Source organism: Leopardus geoffroyi, chromosome B2 (assembly GCF_018350155.1).
Source record: "Leopardus geoffroyi isolate Oge1 chromosome B2, O.geoffroyi_Oge1_pat1.0, whole genome shotgun sequence".
Lineage (NCBI taxonomy): Eukaryota > Metazoa > Chordata > Mammalia > Carnivora > Felidae > Leopardus > Leopardus geoffroyi.
The window spans coordinates 45,568,420-45,588,492 of record NC_059332.1 but is presented as its reverse complement, the minus strand read 5'-3'; the positions used below and the strand labels follow the sequence as shown (position 1 = coordinate 45,588,492).

The 20,073-nt window shown below is 43.3% G+C and overlaps 1 protein-coding gene across 1 annotated transcript in view; it reads right to left on the bottom strand.

The window, feature by feature from the left end:
- Positions 1 to 197: 197 nt before the first annotated feature.
- Positions 198 to 20,073, bottom strand: part of ADGRF2 (adhesion G protein-coupled receptor F2) — a 42,521-nt gene continuing 22,645 nt past the window's right edge. The window contains exons 5-10 of the mRNA XM_045498475.1: positions 18,753 to 18,986; positions 15,777 to 17,138; positions 10,054 to 10,095; positions 7,135 to 7,194; positions 4,617 to 4,693; positions 198 to 2,948 (exon numbers count right to left, since the gene is read on the bottom strand). Coding sequence (XP_045354431.1) covers positions 4,646 to 4,693; positions 7,135 to 7,194; positions 10,054 to 10,095; positions 15,777 to 17,138; positions 18,753 to 18,986 — 1,746 coding nt within the window. The 3' untranslated portion in view covers positions 198 to 2,948; positions 4,617 to 4,645. The remainder of the gene's footprint in view (positions 2,949 to 4,616; positions 4,694 to 7,134; positions 7,195 to 10,053; positions 10,096 to 15,776; positions 17,139 to 18,752; positions 18,987 to 20,073) is intronic.

Sequence of the window (20,073 nt, the reverse complement as noted above, 5' to 3'; positions counted from 1 at the left end):
AATGCGAACCTGCTTTTAAATATTATGGGGGAAATGTTGACAGTAAGGAGAAATAAGGGAAAGACAGTTTGGTTACATCTTTTTGCCATAGTGAAGATTAAGGAGGCCATGAAATAGGTGAAAATAGGTCATTTCTACCGAGGTTGCTAATTAAGCACCGGGTCATTGGGAATCAGAAAAGCCAGTATCATCAAACCTTTGGTTGTGCAATCAAAGGCCTTTATTGAACACGTTCTATGTGTAAGACGCTTTGCTCTGCACTTTGGGCGTGCAGAAGGGAGTAACATAGTGAGTAAATAAAGTGAGTAATGCCATCCCCCCAGGTTTACAGAATTATCTGAGAGAGAAAATATATGTACACCGAAAGGCTAAAAGTAAACAAACAATAAAACAATAAATACTAAATCTAAAGTGCACGGCACAGATTATAAATATTGTAGGAAATCAGGTGAGGACAACCAGCACTTCTGGCTGGACTCTTCAGGGAAGAGTTCACAGAGAAGGCAAAAAGTAAAGCAGAGCTCAGACATGGTGCACCCTCAATAGAAGCCCATGATGTATACTCTTTCTCAGTCAGGGGACTCTGTGTTACAACCACCACGGTAACACTGAATGAAAGAATAGTCTAATGGTAAGCTCGGCAGATTTTGCTGGCTGATACCCTCAATGTTGAACAGACCGAATCAAATGCTTCATTCTTTTATTGAGAAGTCAGTGAGCTAACTTCCATGAGACTGTCTATCTCCAGACTCATGCAAAGGGCCACAGTTGTGTGTTTGCTTGGGTTTGTGTGTGTTGTGTGTGTCCGTGAATTCACCGGTACTCTAATGAAATTAAACAGCTGACACTGTAATGGCCAAGTACTATTCTAAGTATTTTATCTACACTTATTCATTTAGTCTGTACAACACCCCTATGAGGTAGACTCTACTGTGTTCAATTTATGAATGAGAGAATCAAAATCTAAGGAATTTAAATAACTTTCCCAAGGATCACCATGTATCGAGTGTCTAACAATGAATCTGCCTTAGACACTCTTAGCACCAATCTGTCCTTGAGCCACCTGACCAAGCCCCTTGCTCCGTGAGGTGTGAGTAGGACATTGAAAATGTCTCCACTCAGGGTCTTCCAAAGTCAACCTAAACATGCGGTTCACTGACACCCTTCAGGAGGGGGCAGACCAGGTTGTGGGCTATAGGAGCGAAGGCACACGTTTTTTCAAGGGAGTTCCAAAAACTCCTGGAGTTTCTCTGTTAGCATCCATGGGCGCTTTCCTGGTTAAAAAGAATCCCAAGACAGAATATCTTCATTACGGCCGTCCCATCCTACGAAGTGAGCACCTTGGAGCAGAATGTGCTCTCATACTAGATGTGACCGTCAAGTGCTTAACACATAATACTGACGGAAGACCAATCTCTCTCTCTTGCTAGTGTTCAGAGTTCCCGTCTGCAAGATGAGGCCATTGGACTCCACCTTTTCTAAAGTTTATCCAGATTTCTAATTCTATAACTATCTAGTTTCATGAGCTTCTGTCCTCGCTTCAATACCTTGGCTCTGGGTAAGTCACGTTTCTTGGTACTGAGATCTTTGTGTTACGAAAACCAGGACTATGCCTGCCCCACTCCCTTCCCTTGGAGAGACTCTACAGAAATACCAGGAAATGTCAAATTAAAATTCCCTTCTGTCTTCATTTGGGAAAAATGCGATTATTGTCATAAGATAAGCCATGCCACTGGAAAGATGACTTATTCTGCAGGTTGGTGTATTTTTCTCCCTTTGGACTGACTTCTTTATTGTATTTTTTGTTTTTTTCAAGCTTCCTTACTTAGAGAAAGTTTTTTACAGTAAAAAAAGAAAGATGGAGAGAGACCCCTACTCATTCACAAGTGATTCTCATTTTCCCATTTGTAATATAACATCATTAACACTGGCTTTGTGGTAGGATAATTAGGGGCTACTCGCTGCTTCCTTTTCTTTTATCCACTCATGTTGGTCTCATGCATCAGCCTGGGTGCTTGCTTTATAAAGGAGCTTTCTTTTTCCCTCTGAAGGGGCTTCTATCTATCGTACTTCTCTCTTTGTTTGAATGTCAAATTTGATTACATACAACATTAAGAAGATGAGCAGCTCTCTACTTGAAATATGATGGTTCCTCTTCCTCATCACTGGTTTCAAAAAACCATATTGTTGGTGAGGGTTAATCTTACATCATCAGAGTTGACAGTGTCCCTCGGTGGCTCCATGTCTTCAGGTGACATGAGTCCAGAGCTGGGAGCCTGCAGACTTGGGTTTCTAGCTCTGGCTTGAGCCTTGATTAGCTGTGGTCCATCACTCCAGGCTCCAGGCTCCTTAACTTACAATGAGCATCTTTCTGGTTCAAAAGCTCTATGTTTTTCACTTGTCGCACGGCCAAGTTGCCTCTAAGCCCAAGCCAGGCTAACCGTGTAATCAATTTAAATTTGGACAGGTGGACTGTGCTGGCAGTTGGATTCCTTTCGTACAAAGAACCAGCCATGACCTACTTAGAGTCAGCCCAACTGTTGGTGGCTATTCATGAGGGCCCCTCCCTTGGCAACGCACAGAATCCAGCCAGGTGACATCCTAGGCCACCTTTGCCAAGATGAACCAGACTCTCTTCCTGAGGATAAACATGACCCAACAGCATGGAGCTGGAGGCTCCACAAGACCAAGGCTCTGCTGCGGCCCACTCTGTCTTTCTGTCCCGTTGTGGACGCCCGGCATGGCGTATATATACATTGATAGTTGGTGGGGAGAAATGTTCAGCATCACAGAGCAGCTTGGACAGAGGGGTCTTCCACCGTCCCCATACTTCACATCTTCCTCCATCAGCACCACAGCATGGGAGGCTTCCTTCATACTCCCCAGAGGCAAGAAGACAGGAGTAAGCACATTTTTCCTGGGGCTCTGCCATTCCCGGGATGTACGACCTTGTCAAGAACAGAAAACCACAACTTTAATGAACAGGTGGCAAGACCCAAAAGCCTCACAGCAACTACACTAAGGGCTCACTCTTTCTGGGACAATAAGCTCCTTTGGGTAGAGCCTCCTTGGCAAATGGAGAGTCTCTTTCTTTTAAGTCATTCTGGAATCCAGGGAACAGGCTGGTTTTCCACAGCCTACAAATGCTGAGTTACAAACCTTGTCTTTCTGTAAGCAGGACCGATTCCTTTCCTCTTGGAAAAGACCCCTTTCTTTGTACAAGGCCCTGGGCTGCCACCAAAGGTCTCAGCCACAGAGGCTCATGGGAGCCAGGAGGTATTGGGATGGGGGGAGGGGAGGGCCTCTGTCTATGTATCTGAATGCCTCTCTCTGCATCTGTCCTCATTTCTGTTGCTGTCACTCTATGTGTGTCTCTGAGTGAGCCTCAGTCTCTGCGTATGTTTCTGTTTCTTTCTGTGTTTTCTGGGTCTCTCTGTAACCGTTGGCTTCTCTCTGTATCTCTCTGACTCACCGCAAATGTGGGCATCCTGTTGTGGGTGTCTCCATCTCTCTGTCTGATCTTCTCTCTCTAGATCTATAGAGACCTGGACACAGAGGATTGGAAGACTTGCCTGCACATGTCCACATGTCTGGGTGGCTCTCTTACGACTCAGAGTCACCACGCCCCTCGGTGTCTCTGTACTTGTTTCCCCTGTGACTCCTGTCTCTCTGTTTCTACATCTCTGTCTCTCAGACATTACCTCAAAAGTGAATTAACTTCTGCATTATCCCTGAAGCCTCTCACAGGTGGTGTTTACGATAATTCCTTGATCTTTCAACACTAGGGAACGAGAGGGGCCACAGCAGGATGTGTGGGGATATTATTGATATCATGTCCTGGGGATGGGGAATTAGAGAGAGAAGAGAGGCAGCAGTCATGTAGAGCTGTGCAAATACCCCCCTTTAAATACACTCAGGATGGGGCGCCTGGGTGGCGCAGTCGGTTAAGCGTCCGACTTCAGCCAGGTCACGATCTCGCGGTCCGGGAGTTCGAGCCCCGCGTCAGGCTCTGGGCTGATGGCTCAGAGCCTGGAGCCTGTTTCCGATTCTGTGTCTCCCTCTCTCTCTGCCCCTCCCCTGTTCATGCTCTGTCTCTCTCTGTCCCAAAAATAAATAAACGTTGAAAAAATAAATAAATAAATAAATACACTCAGGCTAACTTACAACCATTCTCAGACACGCCTCACTGTTTTATAGTGACAACAAAAATTTCAGGAATGCAAGAATTAGAAGTGTGAATGTAACTCCAACCATAGCTAGAGAAGAATAGATTGTATAAGAAGAATCCTTTCAATCAAGAAAAAAAACATTCATGGGCACCTGGGTGGCTCAGTCGGTTAAGTGTCTGACTTCAGCTCAGGTCATGATCCAGAGGTTCATGAGTTCGAGCCCCGCATCGGGCTCTGTGCTGACAGCTCAGAGCCTGGAGCCTGCTTCGGATTCTGTGTCTCCCTCTCTCTCTCTGCCCCTTCCCCCTGCTCGCACTCTCTCTCTCTCAAAAATAAATAAACTTTAAAAAAACAAAATTTAAAAAAAAGAAACATTAAAAAAAGAAAAAGAAAAAACATTCTTAATTACAATGTCATGAATTTGGGAACCCCTTCCTTTGCACTCACCTCCCAAGTTAGGAGTACAGCCGGCTGTGTTAGCTTGGCCCTTTGGTGGGGTGACCAGAGAAATCAGTAGAAAGATTCTGTTGATGACAGAGGCATAATTGCATTTATCATTATTAGTCTGTTTTCAATTATCACAACTAGTCAAAGCACATCGAGAACTGTGACCCACAGCAATTTATTTCATCCCTTCACTCTAACCCCCTCCTTCTTTGTATTAGCACCACGTACAACACAGGAACAGGCCCGTGTGAGAGATCCCCCGGCTCCCACCTGGCCTGGCTCCCGGTCCTGAGGGGTCTCTAGTTTGGGAGAGAGATGGGGAGAAGGCAGCTGAGTGGCATGGAGAGACAGAGCAACACTAGAACACCTCCTAGCCCTCAAATAGCTTTTCTCAGCAGGCCTGCTGGAATCTTCTATGATACAGTCATCCTTTTATAATGTACCTGAGTCTAAAAGATCCTCGTGTTTTAGGTAAATGTTGCTTAAGATGTATCAGCTCTCTGGTGAAATGATTACTGCATGAGCGTGGACTAACTCACCACACCCGATATCAAAAGAACACATTTCTTATCCTGAGTTTGGGGAGCTGGGACTGATGCCCCGCAGACAGCTGTGACAGGGGAAAGAGTTCAGCCTGGCCTGTAGGAGATTGCTACACGGGGAGCAGAGGTCTGCAAAGCAGGAGAGAAGACAGACAATAAGCCCTACTTCCTCTGAGGAGGGCTGATAAAACCGACTTGGAACAGCCTACAGCTAGCGGGCAGGGGAAGGATTGTAAGACATTAGGATAAATTTACCAGGTTCCTAGACCAGTGGTTCATAGCCTTGGCAGCTCTTCGGAATCACTGGGAAACTTTAAAACAAACCAAAAAAAGTGACAGGCCCTACTCCCTGCTTTAAATTTTCTTGGACGTACGTGGTATTTTTTAAAAGTTCTCTAGATGTTTCTAAGGTGCAGCCAGCATTGAAAACCACTGACTCAAACAACCAATAAACTGGTAATAAAGTTCTGGGTATAATCCTGACTTGTATTTAAGTACAGACACAAAGAGAAGTGGGCCAGATGATCAGAGAGCAATTCACCCCTGTGGTGGCTGAATGGATCAGTACTAGAAATGCATAAGGAAAGGAACAGTGACAGACTGGAAGTGACTGGAAGAGCCAAGCCTCTCCTGAGAGCAGGGGACAGACCCAGTGAGGTGGTAGGGGGATACTTATGCCAGGCAGACTGATCGGGGAGGCAAATATGTACAATGCTAGGTAGGGTCTCAGCATCGGCTACGTTAGAACCACCTGGGGAGCTTGTAAAACTCCCAGACACATCGCAGACCGATCCAATTAGAATCTTCAGGCTCAGTGAGACTCAAGCAACATTTTTTGAAGCTTCCTAATTGATTCTGATCTTCGGGTCATGTTGAGAACCACTGCTTTGGGTAACTATTGACGTTTATTCTCAATAAAACTTAGCTTTTGAAAATTTCAGCTGGAAAAGATATAGAGAGGTCAACAATCTGCCAGGTTTGGAGACCAAGGACCAAGTTTAGGTAAGAGTAACAGGAAAGGAGACAGGAAAATAGAGGGAACAGAAAGGAGGGAAGATAAAAGGGGGCCTAAAGAGGAGAGAATAGAAAGGCAAAGGACATATGGGGGGCCAATGCTGCTACTCAGGGCCATGGGTACCAGGTCTACAGTGATGGGGCACCCCTCTCCATGCACATCTCCTGCAACCCAGTCCCCGCAGGGCGGTATAGATCCCATCCAATGTTGGCATGGGAAACTCTAGATTGCCTCTTCTCTTGTGACTCGGTATGTTCCCTGGGCCAACACGGATCCCCTCGTGCTGCCATTTAAACATTTTTTAGTTCTTCCTTCACTCAGAAGAGCTGAGGGAGCGAACCTTTGCATAACAATACATGATGTCTACACTGTAGGAAGTGAACATCAAGGAGAGGGCTTGTGGGCTACTAAACTGTAGAGCCTTCTCCACAACACCGCTGAGCAGCCCCAAACCTTCTCTTACAATTCTGGTAACCATGGCAGTCACCCTTCTTGAAAATCAAGCTATGAGGAAGTTCTTTGTGGAGGGTCAGAATTTGTTTCCCTGGACTTTCACACTGTGGATGTGGTTCAACCGATTGGAGTCATGGAGAACGAACAGCCTATCACGGGAAGCTGAGATTTTCCCTTCTCTCATTTCCCTGCCTCATCACAGGCTTGCTCTCCCGCTGCATGGGTCGCTGCATGGGTCGCGGTTTGTCCCTCCAGGCCCCCTCCCGACCCCCTGCCTGGCCACTCTCCTCTAAATGCATTTAAGTCTGCTTTCCTTTCTTTGGATGTGGTCCCACCACTCCGGAAAGAATCTGAACAGCTCAAAGAGGTGCTCCCTTGGCACTTCTGAAAAACCCATACCACAGAGCGTTAAGGTGCTTGGTTTATTAACAGTCCATACGCCAGAAATGCCAACACTGTTGTCATCCTGTCAAACACCTAAATGCAATAATGCACATGAAGGCTTTACCTCTGAGATTCTGGAGATCCATTTTGCAGAAGTTACTCGGCCCTTTAAAGCTTCTCTTATCTGGATAGAGAACAAAAGGGGTTAATAATTTAAAAAATTACGAGAGGCCATCACACGTGCTGGGGCCTGGCGAACACTCTGGCAAGGGAGGGCGTTACCAGCTGGGTCCTGTCGGTGGGTCATGGAGGGATCAGGAACTTGGAGGAGAGGTTCGGGAAAAGGTGGAGAGAGGGGGAAGCACAAGGAAGATGAGGCTGGCACAGGACACGCGTACTCAGGGGCCTTCAACATGAACCCAGTGAGTAAGAAACACATTTTGCCACGGGTTAGAGCAATCTTTGACTTAGCACTGGGAGTAGTTTTTTTGCAGCCCTTGAATAGTTGAACATTTCCCATAGCTGCCAGTTATGTAAACCCTGCTTTCTAGAGGTCAATCCAAAGCTAAAAAAAAAAAAAAAAAAAAAAGAATCTTATGCAACATGGCAAAAGCCCTTGGAACGGAGAATAATAAGAATAATAAATAACAATTCTGTTTTGTTTTTTAAATATATATTAAATAGATTTAACGTACATATAAATATGAAAAGTAAATCTATTTAATATATATTCAATACTGTATAATATATGATGATATATTCTTTATTAATACTAATGTCATATATAATATAAATTAACAGAATATTAATATAGCATATTAGTGTTAAATATATTTTGTTTCGTTAATTGTATTTTATTGTATATTTATATTTTGTCTTGAAAAAGCACTTTAAAGTCCTTTTCACACCTGCCATCTCATTTTATCCAAAAAACAGTCCTGTCAAATAGGTACTATTATTTCCATTTTATAACCGAGGATATTAAGTTCAGGAGATGAAGGGACACCCAAAGTCAGTTGACTGCTGAGAAGAGCCAAGACTTGAGTTCATGTCTCCTGACTCCAGACCAACCTGTCATTTTCCCTCAATCTCTCTGGCTGAACGCAGGCAGTGTCTTCTTGTTTTTACTCTATCTTCCCTTCTGCTTTACAAAATGCTACTCATCTTCCAAGGCCTTATAGTTCTGTCTTGACAGTTAATGGATGCCAAAGTCCTCCAGCTCAGAGTGACTTCACCCTTCGCAGAAAATGTGATATTCTTTGCCACACACAGGCTCCGGAGAGGAAGGAGCACCCCCCGGGGTTTGGGAGCTGTGCCCTCAAGTGTCCATGGGGATATGAGAAGACATACTGGAGGTTCTCTTTACAATTCTTTCTTTTTATGTTTCACAGTGTGCAAAATACATACTTTGTAAATTAATAATAAACACATCTGGGGACACATGCTCACTGTTTTTTACTGATGTAAAAATTTGACTACTGGCATATACAGCTTTGTATCAATTAATCATGTATGGTCCTGTGACATCTTTGAGTCTTTACCTATTATAATTTTAAATATAAGAGGTTTTGATCTTGATAGAAAGTTGTAGGTCTTAGAGTTCTTTGCACATCTCATAACACCTGGTAAATCAGTAAGTAAAAATGTTGCTGCTGATGCTTTGACAACAATACTAGTTGTGGTATTACGGTTAATAAAAAAAAAAACACAATCATACGGTATGCAACTGTGTACCACCTTAAATGCTTTCTGTGTTTTTTCACTTGCAAAATCACATTGGTTCTCTACCTCATCTAGCAGAAGAGGCAGGAAAATCATTATTATCTCTGCATTCTGTTTAGGGGATCTGGGTTCCTGAGAGTGAAGGACTCCCCAGTGTCTCAGAGATAGTACATAGAAAGACTGAAACACTAATACTCTGCAACCTCCAAATAATTTTTGTTAGGTTGATATGGTATCCTCATAACAAAATGAAAGGACCGGTGTGAACTGACCCTTTCACAAACCCCAGACATTAACTTAATAATAGAATAGCATAGATAAAAAATTAATTCATTAAACGCCCCTGCAGGGAAAGTGTTTGCATCTACATTTGAGACGGTGGCTTGCTTTTCTCACTCCAGGAGGCAGGGGGTGAAAGAGGGTGATCTTAGAAGGCTGAGTAACCATTTGATATTTTATTCATGTTTAGTCTTTATGTGTTTTCACCACTCACCACCTATACACACTCATCCGTATTTGGGAAATTCCCTTCTCTGGGTCCACCGCTCTATAAAGTAGAACTCACTGTCCCAACTTCCCTTGCAGCTAAGATGCAGCCATGTGACCTGGACTCAGCCAATCAGACATGTCAGTGCAAAGAAGCAGGTGCCAGGGGGCCCCAACAGGCAGAGTGAAGGTGACCTCCAAGACAACAGTAGCAGCAATTCTAGCTTACCATCTGCTACCTGACCTTGGCCTGGCAAGCTGTGCTATCTGGGCCCAGGAAAATGAGGAGGAACATTGGTTCCATGCTATGGATGGGGAACTGTGCCTGGGATGTAGCCTCCAAGGCTCTAAGCCAGAGGGACATCCCCAAAGATGATATTGTAAGATTTCACGAGTCCTCTTTCTGCTTCAACTTGTTAGAGTGGGTTTCTGTAGAGATCATGGGCAAGTTTAACCACTCTGAGTCTCAGTTTCCTCATCCATAAAATGGAATATAAGAATACCCAAGATTGTTTTAAGGACTAGAGGTAATGCACATAAAATGCTCAGCTCTGTAAGAGTTTGTAAGATAGATATTACTTCCATCATAAAAAAAGAGTGATGCCCTGTTTGAGTGTGTGCACAAATGACTGAAGTCAAAGATGCTCAGTAAGGGGTCTTTCCAAGTGAGGATTCCAGGGCCAAATACAGTTAATGCAAGAGGAGGAGGAGGAGGAGGAAGAAAATGGGGGGGGGGGGAGAAGAAGAAGAAGAAGAAGAAGAAGAAGAAGAAGAAGAAGAAAAAGGAGGAGGAGGAGGAGGAGGGGGAGGAGGGGGGGAGGAGGATTTACAATACCTTTGGATCCAGGATTGTTCCAAACACCAAGATGAAGAAGCCCTGAGAAAGACAGAAGAGGAAAGAAAAGCCATTTACAATAATAATAATAATAATAATAATAATAATAAATATTGGTATTTATCAGTCCTTTTCTAGTTTAAAAAACAAATGAAATAAAAACAATTTATTAAATCTTTGACTCTGTTAAGGCCACACGACCTGGGTTCATACACTCAATGAATATTCATTGAGCCTCTTCCACGTGCCAGCCACTGTTCTCGGCACTTGGGATACGTCACTAAACCCAACACACCAAGCTCTGTGATTCATACAAGAAGATTATGGGGATTTCTTTTTAAGTAGGGCAAACTAAAAGCATTTAGCATTGACCAGGAGCTCGCCAGAACATATATCTCACCAGAACACAATAGTCTGAGCAAGACTCAGAGGAGACGTTAGGCCATGGACAGCAGTTTTGCAGTCCTTGGACAAACTATAATGAAAGAAACTTCCATACAAACAAAGCAAAACAGCTATGCTCAGCCTCTGTTAACACTCTCAACTTCCTTCCCCCATCCACAACCAAAGAAAATTATAAAACTTGAAAAGAAAAATCAAGTACAGGGGTGCCTGGGTGGCTCAGTCAGTTAAGCATCCCATTCTTGATTTCAGCTCAGGTCATGATCTCACGGTTCGTGAGTTCAAATCCTGCATCAGGCTCTGTGCTGACAGTGCAGAGCCTGCTTGGGATTCTTTCTCTCCCTCTTTCTCTGCCCCTCCCCTGCTCTCTCTCTCTTTCTCTCTCTCTCTCTCAAAAGAAATAAGTAAACAAAAAATAAATAAATTTTAAGGAAAAGTCAAGTACATGGGCCCTAAGACATAAAACAGATTGAGCTTCTAAGCACATAACAGGTGCTCAGAAACAGGTGCTCCAAATATGACATAGAGGGAATTATAGCTCTCATATCCCTTACCATCCATTCAAAAAGAGACCCCATTAAAGTCAAAAGGAGGCTGTTCCTCTATCGTTACAGTCCATTTGAGTTGGCACAAAACCCCCCTGGAAGAAGGAAGAAAAAGTATTCATCCCATTTTTCAGACAAGTAGAAAGAAACTCAGAGATTCAACTTTCAAAATGTAACAGATAGCAACATTCATTAGATAGCTTCTCCTGAAGGCGTGGTTACTTGAGTCCTGGCCCACCTGAGAGGAGAAGTGAGATAATGACTTTGAGTAGCAAGGCATCCCTCTGTTAAGCTGCTTTCATCTCATAATCGAATGTGAACCCTTAGCTAAGCAGATGCCGATGAGGACACATGGGTTTAATATAAGTGGTGCCATAAAGATGTTGCAACTCAGTAGCAGCAATATCAAACCCACTGCTACCTCTATTTGTAAAAGCTTAGCTGACAGGTGGAGGATTTCACAGGGACCAGTGCTGACCACGAAGCTCATCCAATCCCCAAACATACTAAATCCACCTCTCCATTCAGCCAGTCCAGCAAGCACTCCAAAGCTTGGAGACCTTCTATCAGATTGCTTTTCTGTGTGACACTCTTAGCCTATAAGGTAACTATTGAAATCTGTCATTGTGTCTACCAAGAAAATGTCATCGCTAGCATGGTCATATAGGTGACAAAGCATCATTCGTATAAAGATGCCTGGAACAAATACAACCAGGTCTGGTTTTGGTACCGGGAATACATTTTAAATCAGAATCTCCATGAATTTTGCCCAGGAGTTAAATTTTTAAAATTTCTAGGAACTGTACGTTTAGCCCGTTTCTTCCAAAACATGCATTCCTTTGGCTAAAGGACGAAGAGGAATTTCTCTCCTTGTTAGATTTTCAATTTCTTGAGGCTAAACCAATTATATTCACATCTGCAACATTTAGCATAATGCTTGACACACAATAAGTACTCAGTAAATGTGTGTTTCTATTTGTGTGTGTGCATCTATATCTGTGTTTGTGTGTGTTTAACGGCTTTATTATGCAACCTGAATTTGTACACTCATAAATATGTAACAGGAACATATTCCAGTAGGATCACTTTTTATTGGTCCCACCTTGGGAAAAGTTACACGAAATATCATTCAGAAAATTTGGATAGATTATTAGTCAAAGGTTTAGTATCTGATTGATAAAATACACTGGTAGAAGCTTCTTTGCATTTCTTTTAGTAGATAAAGCTTAATTTGAGCAGATAAATGTCAAGGCGTTCCCCCATGTTTTAAAATATATGCTTTACTGCTATGGAAGGAATGTTCACATCCTCTCCGCCAAAATTTATATGTGAAATCCTAATGCCCAAAGTGGAGACATGCATTTGGAAGGTAATTAGGCCACGAGAGTGGGGCCCTCATGAAAGGGATTAGTGCGCTTACAAAAGAGACCCCAGAAAGTTCCCTTGCCCCTTCTGCTATGCGATGTTCTAGCAAGAAGATGGTATCGATCTATGAGGCAGGAAGCAAGCTCTCTCCGAACACCACATTTGTATGTGCCTTGATCTTGGACTTCCCAGCCTCCAGAACTGTGAGAAATAAATTTCTGTTGTTTGTAAGCCATCCAATCTACGGTATTTTTGTTACAGCGGCTCAAATGAACTGAGACATTTATTTTCTCTAGCCACAACAGCTATGAGGGGGTCCCCACCACTTACCCAACCTACAGTTACTGCTATGGAAGGCATACGAAAGGAACTGTATTTACAGTTGTATTCAGTAAATACAAGAGAGGATACCAACCAGAAGTTGTGGATTACAAGTGAGCAGTCAAATCAGCAATTGACTACATAATAATTATGATTATGGGGATGATTGAGCTTTAAAACCAATGGAGGTGCTCACACGGGGCTAGGACCAGGAAAGCTTCAGAAGAGTCTTTCTCCTACATCTTCTGGACCTCCCAGCATGTTTAGGAGTCTCTCTCCCCTCTCTGCTCCATCAGCCCCAGCTGCCCCTCATCTTGGCTCTTCCTAGGACTCTGCTTGTCCTGCTTCCTTCTGCTCACTTCATTGTGTCTCCCACCTCAACAGATCTGTGGCTCTCCTTTCTCTCCTCCGACACTGGGCATCTTCAGGATGCCCTGGTCCACGGGTCTGGTAAATAGCAATAACCAGCTCTCCTAATTTGAAGCACTTACCAGTCTCCATTTAAATACCCCCACCCTGGCTGATTTAAGTCTAGCAACATGACATCACTGAAGATGGAGTTAGAAAGGGATGGACACATCATGATACAGGGTTGTCACCGTACAGATACAGTAGATGCAAATACCCTCACAAGCATAGTAAAGTGTAGACAAATAATTAGGAAGTAATGCATTTGGAGGATGTAGGACCTTAAACAGAGCCGTTGTTTTATTTAATTAAAAGTTTATATATTTAATTTCTAATGATGTCCCTTTGCAAAATTCCTAAAAAGAGAAGTCATTTCTCTTGAGCCAGGACAAACCAGCTCCAGCACACCGGTGCCTAATGCCTACCCGTCCTCGTGCCCAGGGTCTACCCTTCACCCACATCCTGCCCTCAGCTTCTCACCTCCATCAGTACTGGCATTTGGATGACCTCCATCCCCCTTGCCAGGAGTCAAGACAGAAACTGAGTTGAAATTACAAGTTGATCCTGTCGTGACAGGTAAAGGAACTCATGGCACCGAAATACAAGTGCCCTGAGCCTAGTCCCAACAAAAATCACAGTAAAGATCTGCGCCCCCAACACTGGGTGACAAGGAAAGGGAAATGTTGAGGAGTAGATACATCAACTCCTTAAGGGTTCCTGACAAATAGCCATGGGATATACTGAACAGAAATTTAAGAACACTAGGTTGTTCTCCCAGCCCTATGCATGACTAGCCACATAAACATGGATAAGAGCTATACAAAAATTATAGGATACTATTCATACTTTCTATAGAAATGCATAAAAACAGAGATCCCAAAGACAAGGAACCATTATTATCATTATTATTAGCTTTGTTCTCCAAGGCATCAAAATGCTTATTATAAAATGAAATCACTGGGGGCCCCTGGGTGGCTCAGTCGGTTTAAGTGTCCGACTTAGGCTCAGATCATGATCTCACGGTTCGTGGGTTCAAGCCCTGCGTTGGGCTCTGTGCTGACAGCTCAGAGCCTGGACCTTGCTTCAGATTCTGTGTCTCCCTCTCTCTCTCTACCCCTCCCCGACTCGCACTCTGTGTCTCCCTCTCTCTCTGTTTCTCTTAAAAATAAACATTAAAAAAATTTTTTAGGGGCACCTCAGTGGCTCAGTCGGTTGAGCGTCTCACTTCAGCTCAGGTCATAATCTCACAGCTCATGAGTTCAAGCCCCGCATCAGGCCCTGCGCTGACAGCTCAGAGCCTGGACCCTGCTTCAGATTCTGTGTCTCCTTCTCCCTCTGCCCCTAACCCACTCACATTCTGTCTCTGTCTCTCTCAAAAATAAATAAACATAAAAAAAATTTTTTTAAATAAAAATAAAAAAAATTTAATGAAATTGTTTATACACAAATATTAAAAGAGAAAAAGGAGAAAATATTTGACCCAAAATCTCTATTATCCATTAGGTAAAACATTTATTTCCAAATAAGCATACACTCTTAAGAAAGGATTATTTTAAAGGTCTTTAGAAAGATAAAAGCTTTCTTATCAACTAGTTCCTATCTACATATTTAACATTCAGTGTAATAAATTTTGGCTCCTTAGTACCCTGTGACAGAAAAAAAAAAAAAAATGAAAAAAAATTCAGTCAAGTAGAGGATTATTGAATACGGCATACTATCCTGTCATATTTCTACATGGTAACCTGGTAAGATGCTACAATGTATTTTTAAGTGAAAAAGTAAGGTGCATAATAATGTATATTCTAACCCCTATATTATGTGAAAATATATTTGTATATAAGCATAAAAAATTTGGCAAAGATACCCGTGAAACTGTGAACATTGCTTAATTCATAGAGGTGAGAGAGGAGAAGAGAAACCATCTTTAATATCACTCTGTATGACTTGCCTCATTACAATAAGATGGTTTCCAATGGGAACCAGAAATTCTAAATGGAAAGAAATGCCATGAATGTGCACATTTTAATACCTCCAGTTAGGTACCTAGATTTGGGGGAAGTAGTGGTATTTAGTGTCTGAACAGTAGCAGCTCAGCCTACTGTAGTGCTATTCATGATCTTTAGGTGATTTTTGAACTTGATGCTTTCCACCCACTGTTTTATTTCAGTATTTCAGGCAGGCAGTGGTAATACCCATTTTATAAGTGAGAAAAATATGGCTCAGAAAACTTAATCAAATACCTCAAAAGAACGTTATATATTAGTAAATGAGAGAGTCAAGATTTGCATCCAGGCCTTTCTGGGGAAAAAAAAGTGTATTTCCTCACTTAATATTCTATTCCAAATCTATTGTCTTTTATAAAGAAATATGATTCTATGGGGCTCCTGGGTGGCTCAGTCGGCTGACTTTCCAACTCTTGGTTTTGCTCAGGTCATGATCTTCCGGTTCATGAGTTTGAGTCCCACATCAAGCTCTGCACTGACAATGTGGAGCCTGCTTGGGATTCTCTCTCTCTCTCCCTCTCTCTGCCTCTCCCCTGCTCGTGCTTGCTCTCTCTCAAAATAAATAAATAAATTTTTTAAAAAGACAGAAATAAAGAAATATGATTCCAAAAGCTCCCGATCACAAAACTTCTTCCTGAATTCTCTCACTTAGTACTTGGCCAGTAGCATCTAGACTTACCTGGAATGCATTGAGCACAGAGAAGATAATGTGGAAAGCAAGGTTGCTGTCATCAACGACCATGGCTATTCCAAATCCCCAGGTCAGTCCCAGCAGTGGTGTGAGGATGGCGATGTTCTTACTGATTCTCACAATGGCTCTCACCTCCTGGAACATGGAACTGCCAATGGCGGGTCGCTGGGTCTTGACAATCACGAGTGTGACTGTGACCAGGTTCACTACCACAATGGCCAGAGCTGGGACCACAAAGGCCAAGAGGGCCTTGGTCATGTCCCAGTTGAGCCAGCAGGCCTCAGGCCGTAGGTAGCCTTTGCTGGGCTCAGTGGCAGCAACTGTGATAGCAGCAATGACCAAGGGGCACCCGTAGCCAATTGAAAAGAGAGCTGCCACCAGGACTGACTTGGGCAGTGTATGGAAGACAATGAGGATTCCATAGAGGATAAGGAGTGCTTTGGCAAGCATCCAGAAAAACACAGAAAGGTAAAAGAAATGAACAAAAAATGTTGCTGCCACACACCCACTGTGATGTGTCACTGGACCGCTAAGAAAGGAAGCCACAAGGAACCACACATCAGCCATCAGCAAGGTGGCCGCAACATTAGCGATGCATATATGGCGTAAGTACGAGATCTCTGTCTTTGTCACTTGGCCCCAGACCAAGGCCTCAATGGACAAGCAAAGGATCAAGCTGCAAATAGAAATGCCCAGGCCTATGTACGTGATATAAGTCAGGATCGGGCTCTCCAAGATGTGGGGTGACATAAGAATGGAAAAAGAGGTAAACAACTTGCTTGGCCTACATTTGCAAACAGCTTGCTGGGAGTTTTCTTGAATTATTTGACAGGCCTGCTGGTCCCATCTGCTCTCCAAGGAGTGCCAGCCAACACACTGTGTCCTCTTCTCCTCTGACTTGTTGATCTTTTCAAAAATCAGTGAGATTCTTTTAAGTTCCTTGGGCAAAATGACAGATAAGACAAGCCCATTCACTGTGACGTTTTCCAAAAAACTGGCTTTTAAGATGGCCCCAAGAGTTGGAAATGCAATGCTGATGGCCTGAGAAGGAGCAGGCACCTTCCGAAGTTCATCTCTACTGATCAATACCTGCCCAGTGATCTCACTGCTGGTGTCATTAACTCTCATTGAAAAACTGAAATTCTTTCCAGTGTTGTCTGGGGATATGGCAGTGCCCATAGTATGAATGAAGACATCTGATATGTCAATCGGATATTTATTTATAAATAGCTTTCTGGCAAAGGAGTTGACTGAGTGTAGCAGGACACAGCTGCTATTTCTGTCCGGGATGAAGGTCCAGTTTGAGATGCTTTTGCTGTTAAGAATGTGGTTGGCCATGATGCTGTAACTCTGCCAAGGAAGAACCAGCATTAGTACTGAGCTGCTCTGGGCATCTGCCAGAACAGTCAAGAGTCACTTTCATCAAGTGTGGTCCTCCATCCAACAGCATAGATGTCCCCTGGGAACTTCTTAGAAATACGCAATCTCAGGGCCCACCCTAGACCCGATGAGTCATAATCAGCATCGTAATGAGATCCCCAGGGTACCCACACACCACCAAAATGTGAGCTGAGGGATAGAGCAAGGAGTGAGTTGCCCTCGTGTCACATATGCAATGTCTCCCTGTGAGGCAGCCAGGTGGGCAGCTCATGGACATCATCGGTCCCACTTCACATCTTGGTGAAGCCAGCAACTCGCTTACTCTGCTCAGCGTACCCATCATGCAATTAACATCTATTAAATCCCAACTGTGTGCAAGACCCTGTGCAGGAACATAGCGAATTGACAAGTAACCCCAGAGGCTGAACCTGCTTTTTGTCCTCTGCCTCAAAGATCAAAAATAAGGGGTGTCTGGGTGGCACAGTCAGTTAAGCAGCCGACTCTGGATTTTGGCTCAGGTCATGATCTCACAGTTTGTGAGATTGAGCCCCACGTCAAGCTTTATGCTGACAGCACAGAGCCTGCTCGGGATTCTCTTTCTTCCTCTCTTTGCCCTTTCCCCACTCGCATGCACTTTCTCTCTCAATAGAAGATAGATAGATAGATGATAGATAGATAGATAGATCGATAGATAGATAAAACTTTTAAAAAACACATTATTGAAAAGAAAAGAAAAGAAAAGAAAAGAAAAGAAAAGAAAAGAAAAAAAGGAAAGGAAAGGAGGAAGGAAAGGAAAGGAAAGGAAAGGAAAGGAAAGGGGAAGGAAAGGAAAGGAAAGGAAAGGAAAGGAAAGGACGAAGGAAAGGAAAGGAAAGGAAAGGAAAGGAAAGGAAGGAAAGGAAGGAAAGGAAAGGAGGAAGAAGGAAAGGAAAGAAAAGGAAAGGAAAGGAGAAAGGAAAGGAAAGGAAAGGAAAGGAAAGGAAAGGAAAGGAAAAGAAGGGAAGGGAAGGGAAGGGAAGAGAAGAGAAGAGAAGAGAAGAGAAGAGAAGAGAAGAGAAGAGAAGAGAAAAGAAAGGAAACGAAAAGAAAGGAATGGAAAGGAAAGGAAAGGAAAGGAAAGGAAAGGAAAGAAAAGAAAAGAAAAGAAGTCCAATTCCATTTCACACTTCTGCAGCACATATGTATGGCTGTTTTCTTTGCATTCAGTCATTTTCTATTTTAGCAATCTGTTCTTCTGACTCAAAAATAAAAGTAAGAAAAGTCTCTGCAAGAACCAGAATGGTTCTTAGAGGTTTCCAGTAGCTAAAATACACATTGGAAAGCTTATTCCGGTATCTGATTCAGTCCCCAATAAGTGCTGTCTCTAAATGCTTACTGATGGAGCATGTTCACTTTTCTATGTCTTTTGTTCCTTGTTCAGTGAACGTTTATTGAGCATTTATTGAACACTTATTGTTATGCTACGCATTACAGATACTGATGTGAAAGAGGTGGTCCTCGGACCCCAAAAAGCCCACCGAATATTCCAATCAACCTGCATTCCTTTCCACTGAGGTATCATTCTGCCAAATCAAGGCTACTCACCTTCATCTTCGCCACGTCAACATCTGTCGATAACACCGTGGATATGTTGTGTAAGAGCTGCACAATGACAGCGATGTTTCCCGGGATCCGGGGAGACTGCCGAATGTTCCTGATTACACAGGACAAATCCTTCGGACACGTTTGCATCAGCCTGTCTGTGATGGTCTCAGGCTTTCTGGCATACTCATCTACTTTTGTATTTCCTCCTAGTGGTTGGATCGAATATAAATTTGTCTAAGAAATGGCAAAAAGAAAGTTTTGATTATGTTACTTTTGTTTTGAAAATAAAAGCACCTTTACTAAAACTGAGGACAGCCTTATCACACAATTGTGTATCGCAGCGTGTTTTTCAATTTCACATCTTCAAAGTCACATCTGCTGTGGAATAACTTGCCCAATACCAAGGCACACGGACAGAAAATGAAAGTCCCAGCTTGCCAGCTGCCTGCTCCTTAATCCCCTCCCTCCAGAGAGTAAATGATATCTTTAGCATACCACTTCAGACCCCTTCTGTGTCTCTATATCGTATATATGTCCTGTGCACGTAGATACATTTCTAGTGTCATTTAAGCTTATTTTTACTATTCCTGAGGGGCAGAGCATGAGGCACGAGCGTATTTTAAAAAATGGAAATTCTGGGGCGCCTGGGTGGCGCAGTCGGTTAAGCGTCCGACCTCAGCCAGGTCACGATCTCGCGGTCCGTGAGTTCGAGCCCCGCGTAGGGCTCTGGGCTGATGGCTCAGAGCCTGGAGCCTGTTTCCGATTCTGTGTCTCCCTCTCTCTCTGCCCCTCCCCCATTCATGCTCTGTCTCTCTCTGTCCCCCAAAAAATAAATAAACGTTGAAAAAAAAAATTTTTTTAAATGGAAATTCTGAACTAGATTTAGATGAATCAACTGACACCAAGACAAAAGAATGACGGAAAATAATGATCAACAGTATCGCCTACAGATTCAGGCTCTGGGGCCCACACCTCCGCGCAGGAGTGGCAAACATGGCCCCCGACTGGCTGCCTGTTTTTTGTAAATAAAGTTTTATTGGGACCCAATCTGCTCATTTGTTTAAGTATTGTCTATGGCAGCTTTCATGCCACAACGGCAGGGTCAAATACTCGCAATAGAGACCCCATGACCCACAAGGACTAAAATATTAACTGTCTGGCCCTTGACATAAAAAAAAAAAAGAAAAACAAAAAACTGCCAGCCCTTACTTCAAAGGACCCCTTTCCGGCCTCCTCTAGCCTGGCCCTTCACAAGACAAAAAGTCTGCGTGGGCCTAGAGGATACGCCTACTCAGAACCCATGTCCCTGCATCTAGACACT